This window comes from Rhinopithecus bieti, unplaced genomic scaffold (assembly GCF_001698545.2).
Source record: "Rhinopithecus bieti isolate Rb0 unplaced genomic scaffold, ASM169854v2 scaffold_23826, whole genome shotgun sequence".
Taxonomy (NCBI): domain Eukaryota; kingdom Metazoa; phylum Chordata; class Mammalia; order Primates; family Cercopithecidae; genus Rhinopithecus; species Rhinopithecus bieti.
The window spans coordinates 1359057-1365825 of record NW_016811267.1 but is presented as its reverse complement, the minus strand read 5'-3'; the positions used below and the strand labels follow the sequence as shown (position 1 = coordinate 1365825).

Below are 6769 nucleotides of genomic sequence, written 5' to 3'. Positions count from 1 at the left end.
CTCGGATCCTGGAGGCAGTGGTGGGTGGTCTACTTGAGGCAAGGCTGGGTCCACTCCCCAGTACAGGGTTCTCTTTCAGGAGTAAGTGTTTCTCACCTAGAGTTTGGTTTCTTTTTAGAAATCTGCTATGACCAGGTGCTGTTTTGGTAAGATTTCTACTGATCTGGAAGTTTCTGATTTCTTCCATTGTTGAATCTTCTAAGGAAGTGTCACTGAAGTCACCAAAAAGATCGCGCATGGGACAGCTGGCTTTCCTTGCAGAAGCCATTCTGTGGGGGAAGGGAAGCAATTTTGCATAAGAGTACCTGCTGTTTGGGCCGGGTGCAGTGGCTCACGCCTATAATCCCAGCACTTTGGGAGGCCGAGGCGGGCGGATCACGAGGTCACGAGATGGAGACCATCCTGGCTAACATGCTGAAAAGATGTAACTATCATTAATTAGTGAATAGATTACAAACTATGGTCCATCCATACAGTGGAACACTGTTCAGCAATTTAAAAAACAAATACTAATATAACAGCATGCAGGAATCTCAAATACATCATACTGAGGGAAAGTAGCGGAGCCAGGCCCAGTGGCTCACGCCTGTAATCCCAGCACTTTGGGAGACCGAGGCAGGTGCATCACGATGTCAGGAGTTCGAGACCAGCCTGACCCACATGGTGAAACCCCGTCTCTACTAAAAATACAAAAATTAGCGGGGCATGGTGGCGTGCGCCTGTAATCCCAGCTACTCAGGACGCTGAGGCAGGAGAATTGCTTGAACCTGGGAGGCGGAGTTTGCAGTGAGCTGAGATCACGCCATTGCACTCCAGCCTGGGTGACAGAGCAAGGCTCTGTCTCAAAAAAAAAAAAAAAAGGAGCCAGACACTAAACTCCACACACCCTATCATTTCATCTGTAAGAACTGTCAAGAAAATGCAAACCAATAAACTCAGAAAGCAGATCAGGCCGGTGCTGTGGCTCACGCCTACAATCCCAGCACTTTGGGAGGCCAAGGCTGGCAGATCACGTGAGGTCAGGAGCTCGAGATCAATGTAGCAAACATGGTGAAACCCCATCTCTACTAAAAATACAAAAAATTAGCCAGAGTGCAGTGGCATGATCACAACTCACAGCAGCTTTGACCTCCTGGACACAAGCAATCCTGCCTCCCGCCTCAACATCCCGAGTAGCTAGGACTGTAGACGCGAGCCACTACACCTGGCTAATTTTTAATTTTTATCTTTTTTAGAGATGGGGTCTCGCCATGTTGCCCAGGCTGGTTTGGATCTCCTGGCCTCAAGTGATCCTCCCGCCTCTGCCTCCCAAAGTGCTGGGATTCCAGGCGTGAGCCACCACGCCCGGCCTGACACAAAGTTCTAAAGCTGGATGAACTGGATGGTGGCGACGACTTCACAACTTTGTAGATTTACTAAAAATAACGGAGTCGTCAGCTTAAAAGTGGCGAACACTATGGTATGTAAATGAAGGCTCAACAAAGTTGTTAAAAACCAACAAACCAAAATTTGAAAACCCTGGCGCCCCTCAGACCATCCTGCTCTTCTCCCCAGCTATGAAGCGACCCGCCCAGGACCACGCTCCAACAGACTCCAGACAGGGAAACTGAGGCGCGGGATCATCCTGCAGCTGCCCAACCAGCTCAGTCACGGAGAAGGCCCCATTTCCCCGTATCCCCCCTCGCGAGCCCGGACGCCCAGCCTGGTCACCTCCCCACCAGCCCTGCCGACCTTCCTCCCACGCCGTCCATTCGCAGAGGCAGCAGCCACATTCAGGCCTGAGGGAGCGGTTGCCCTGAGCAACAGAACCGGAGCAGAAGAGACTACATTTCCCAGCAAGCACCGCGCCCCGCAGACCAATGGCGTCCCGGATCACAATCGCGAGGCATCATGGGAGTAGTAGTTCCCGGGCGAGCCCGACGAGCCCCGCGCCGCAGCTACCAATGAGACCCTCAGGTCATAATCGCGAGTTGTGACGGGAGTTGTAGTTTCGGGACGCGCCTGAAGAGCCGCAGAGAGCGCCGGGAGCTAAGGGGCGGCGGCGACCGGAACCGCAGTGCAAGCCCCCATGGCCGGGGCTCGGGTCCCCCTCTGGGCCATATGCATGCTGCGAGTGGCGCTGGCTACGGTCTATTTCCAAGAGGAATTTCTAGACGGAGGTGAAGGGGCCACGCCCGTAGTGGCGGAGGTGTAAGCTCCCCCATCTGCGCCCCCCAAGGCTGGGCAGAATCGCCGCTGGGTCGACGGCAGCAACTCTCGAATCCTCGAGGGTCCCCCTCACCCTTCCCTTAGCCCAAATTAACCATTATCACCTCTAACCGGTGTTATTTCCCCCTCCCCACAGAGCATTGGAGAAACCGATGGGTGCAGTCCACCAATGACTCCCGATTTGGGCATTTTAGACTTTCGTCGGGGAAGTTTTATGGTCATAAAGAGAAAGATAAAGGTTAGTGTAGAATCAGGACCAAATTGAGCCTAATGTTACATCTCCATAGCAACCTCTCAAGGTAGTTGTGGCACAGCCAAACGCTTTTATTCCCGATTTACAGATGAAGACCTTAAGGCAAAGGTAGAACTTAAGGCAAGGGGCTCCTTACCCTTGTTTGTTTCCTCTCTCTTTTCTTTCTTCTTCTTTTTTTTTTTTTTTTTTTTTTTTTTTTGTGGAGACGGAGCCTTGCTCTGTTGCCCAGGCTGGAGTGCACTGGCGCGATGTCAGCTCACTGCAACTTCCACTTCCCGGGTTCATGCAATTCTCCTGCCTCAGCCTCCCGAGTAGCTGGGACTACAGGAGAAGCGCGCCACTATGACCAGCTAATTTTTGTACTTTTAGTAGAGACAGGGTCCACGTTGGCCAGGCTAGTCTCGAACTCCTGACTTCGTGATCCACCCGCCTCGGCCACCCAAAGTGCTGAGATTACAGGCATGAGCCACTGCACCCAGCCTCCTCTCTCCTTTCTTTATTGCCGAAGAGTACTTTTTTTTTTTTTTTTTTTGAGACGGAGTCTCGCTCTGTCACCCAGGCTGGAGTGCAGTGGCCAGATCTCAGCTCACTGCAAGCTTCGCCTCCCGGGTTTACGCCATTCTCCTGCCTCAGCCTCCCGAGTAGCTGGGACTACAGGCGCCCGCCACCTCCCCGGCTAGTTTTTTGTATTTTTTAGTAGAGACGGGGTTTCACCGTGTTAGCCAGGATGGTCTCCATCTCCTGACCTCGTGATCCGCCTGTCTCGGCCTCCCAAAGTGCTGGGATTACAGGCTTGAGCCACCACGCCTGGCCAATGGCACGATCTTGACTCACTCAAACCGCCGCCTCCCGGATTCAAGCGATTCTCTTGCTTCAGGCTTCCGAGGAGCTGCGATTACAAGCGCGTGGCACTACGCCCTGGTAATTTTTTTAGAGACAGAGTTTTACCATGTTGCTCAGGCTGGTCTCAAACTCCTGGCCTCAAGTAATCCACCTGCCTCGGCCTCCTAAAGTGCTGGGATTATAGGCGTGAGCCATGGTGCTTGGCCTATTATTACTTTTATTGGTATTAGGTCCTCTGAAGTCCAAGGAGACATATTTAGCTTATTTGGTATAATAAAATCATACCTGAAGCACTGTCAAATATGCAATGGTATTTAACCTTCTTTGGATTATATTTATATGAATGTGTTATTAATAGGCATTACCAAAGTTGCCCCTCTTAATAAACACTAGTCAAGTGCATTTGAGGATCAAGGGCCACACCCCTCAGAAGGAAAAGGTTAGTGGGTGCTTTTTCTCATTTTAATTTTCGCATTAAAAAAAATAGGCCGGGCGCAGTGGCTCACACCTGTAATCCCAGCACTTTGGGAGGCCTTAGGCGGGAGGATCATGAGGTCAGGAGTTCAAAACCAGTCTGGCCAATATGGTGACACCCCATCTCTACTAAAAATACAAAAATTAGCTGGGTGTGGTGGCGCATGCCTGTAGTCCCAGCTACTTGAGAGGCTGAGGCAGAAGAATCGCTTGAACCCGGGAGGCAGAGGTTGCAGTGAGCAGAGATCATGCCACTGCATTCCAGCCTCAGTGACAGAGTGAGACTCTATCTAAAAAAAAAAAAGAAAAATATGGTCAGGCACGGTGGTTCATGCCTGTAATCCCAGCATGTTGGGAGGCCAAGGCGGGTGGATTACTTGAGGTCAGGAGCTTGAGACCAGCCTGGCCAACATGGTGAAACCGTGTCTCTGCAAAAATACAAAAAAATTAGCCAAGCGTGGTGGTGCACACCTGTAATCCCAGCTACTTGGGAGGTTGAGGCAGGAGAATCACATGAACCCGAGAGGCAGAGGTTACAGTGAGTCGAGATCTTGCCGCTAGAGCCTTGGGCAACAGAGCAAGACTCTGTCTCAAAAAAAAAAAAAAATCTAGCTTAAAGAGAGCTAATTCAAGCTCTCGAAGTTTGAGGACAACTGTGCGGAAAACACAGATTCCAAAGAATAGAAGTCAGTGTTGTGAAGTGTAGAAGTTTGGGATCATTTGTATAGACAAAGTTTAGGAAAGCTTAACAGAATTTCAGCATCTTTCTAGGCAAGGCTTAATACGTAATGACCGTGATCCCATTAGTCAAGGTGTTCTTTTTCTTTTGAGAAGATGTATTTAACATTTCACCCTGAAGATATAGCAGTCACAGCATCTTTTGTGCCATCTGGTCTGAGTTAGGTACAGTTCAGTACTGGAGGCAGTCAATCTGTAACCAAGGTCAGTGGTCACAAATGGAGGAGGCCTGGTCTCTAGTCTGTCCTCGTCATTTGCAGAACAAGAACAATGAGGAAGAAGGTTTATCTATGACTTCAGAAGCAGAGGTTACACCTGCATGCGACATGACTCAGATGACACATATTGCTCAAGGCTTTTATTTATTTTATTTATTTATTTTTTTGAGAGGGAGTTTCACTTTTGTTGCCCAGGCTGGAGTGCAATGGCATGATCTCTGCTCACCACATCTGCCTCCCAGGTTCAAGTGATTCTTCTGCCTCAGCCTCCCATGTAGCTAGGATTACAGGCGTGTGCCACCATACCTGGCTATTTTTGTTTTTTTTTTGAGACTGAGTCTCGCTCTGTCACCCAGGCTGGAATGCAATGGCCCAATTTCAGCTCGGCTCCGCCTCCCAGATTCACGCCATTCTCCTGACTCAGCCTCCCCGAGCAGCTGGGACTACAGGTGCCCACCACCACACCCGGCTAATTTTTTGTATTTTTTTTTTAGTAGAGGTGGAGTTTCACCACGTTAGCCAGGATGGTCTTGATCTCCTGACCTTGTGATTTGCCTGCCTTGGCTTCCCAAAGTGCTGGGATTACAGGCGTGAGCCACTGTGCCTGGCCTAATTTTGTATTTTTAGTAGAGACGGGATTTCTCCATTTTGGTCAGGCTGGTCTCCCAACTCCTGACCTCAGGTGATCCGCCTGTCTCGGCCTCCCAAAGTGTTGGGATTCGGGGCATGAGCCACCATGTCCAACCTATTTTATCTATCTATCTATTTATTTATTTATTTATTATTTTGTTTTATTTTATTTTATTTTATTTTTGAGGTGGAGTCTCGCTCTGTCGCCCGGACTGGAGTGCAGTGGCCAGATCTCAGCTCACTGCAAGCTCCGCCTCCCGGGTTTACGCCATTCTCCTGCCTCAGCCTCCCGAGTAGCTGGGACTACAGGCGCCCGCCACCTCGCCCGGCTAGTTTTGTATTTTAGTAGAGACGGGGTTTCACCGTGTTAGCCAGGATGGTCTCGATCTCCTGACCTCGTGATCCGCCCGTCTCGGCCTCCCAAAGTGCTGGGATTACAGGCTTGAGCCACCGCGCCCGGCCTTTTCTATTTTTTTAAACGGAGTCTCGCTCTGCCGCCCAGGCTGGGGTGCAATGGGGCAATCTGGGCTCCTCCACCTCCCAGGTTTAAACAATTCGGCTGCCTCAGCTTCCCGAGTAGCTGGGACCACAGGCACGCGCCACTGCGCCTGGCTAATTTTGTATTTTTAGTAGAAATGGGGTTTTCCCATATTGGCCAGGCTGGTCTCAAACTTCTGACCTCAAGTGATATACCTGGCTCAGCCTCCCAAAGTGCTGAGATTACAGATGTGAGCCACCATACCTGGCCTCTCAAGGCTTTTAAATTGTATTTGCTTTCACATATGTGAAAGTTTAGGGTGGGCGCGGTGACTCACGCCTGTAATCTTAGCACTCGGGGAGGTCAAGGTTAGTGGATCATTTCAGGCCAAGAGTTCAAGACTAGCCTGGGCAACATGGTGAAACCCTGTCTCTACTAAAAATACAAAAATTAGCCAGGTGTGGTGTCGCAGGCCTGTAGTCCCAGCTACTCAGGAGGTTAAGGCAGGAGAATTGCTTGAGCCCAGGAGTTGGAGTGAGCAAGGTCGCGCCACTGGACTCCAGCCTGGGCGACAAGAGCAAAACCCCATCTCAAAAAAAGAATAAAATAATAATAATAAAAAAAGAGAGACCAGGCGCGGTGGCTCAAGCCTGTAATCCCAGCACTTTGGGAGGCCTAGACGGGGGGATCACAAGGTCAGGAGATCGAGACCATCCTGGCTAACCCGGTGAAACCCCGTCTCTACTAAAAAATACAAAAAACTAGCCGGGCGAGGTGACGGGCGCCTGTAGTCCCAGCTACTCGGGAGGCTGAGGCAGGAGAATGGCGTAAACCCGAAAGGCGGAGCTTGCAGTGAGCTGAGATCCGGCCACTGCACTCCAGTTTGGGCGACAGAGCGAGACTCCGTCTCAAAAAAAAAAAAAAAAA

The 6769-nt window shown here is 50.4% G+C and overlaps 1 protein-coding gene across 1 annotated transcript in view; it reads left to right on the top strand.

The window, feature by feature from the left end:
* The first annotated feature begins 1868 nt into the window (after positions 1-1868).
* CALR3 (calreticulin 3) overlaps positions 1869-6769 on the top strand; it is a 20145-nt gene continuing 15244 nt past the window's right edge. Inside the window, exons 1-2 of the mRNA XM_017893680.1 lie at positions 1869-2159; positions 2345-2446. Of these exons, the coding sequence (XP_017749169.1) occupies positions 2069-2159; positions 2345-2446 (193 nt within the window). The 5' untranslated portion in view covers positions 1869-2068. The remainder of the gene's footprint in view (positions 2160-2344; positions 2447-6769) is intronic.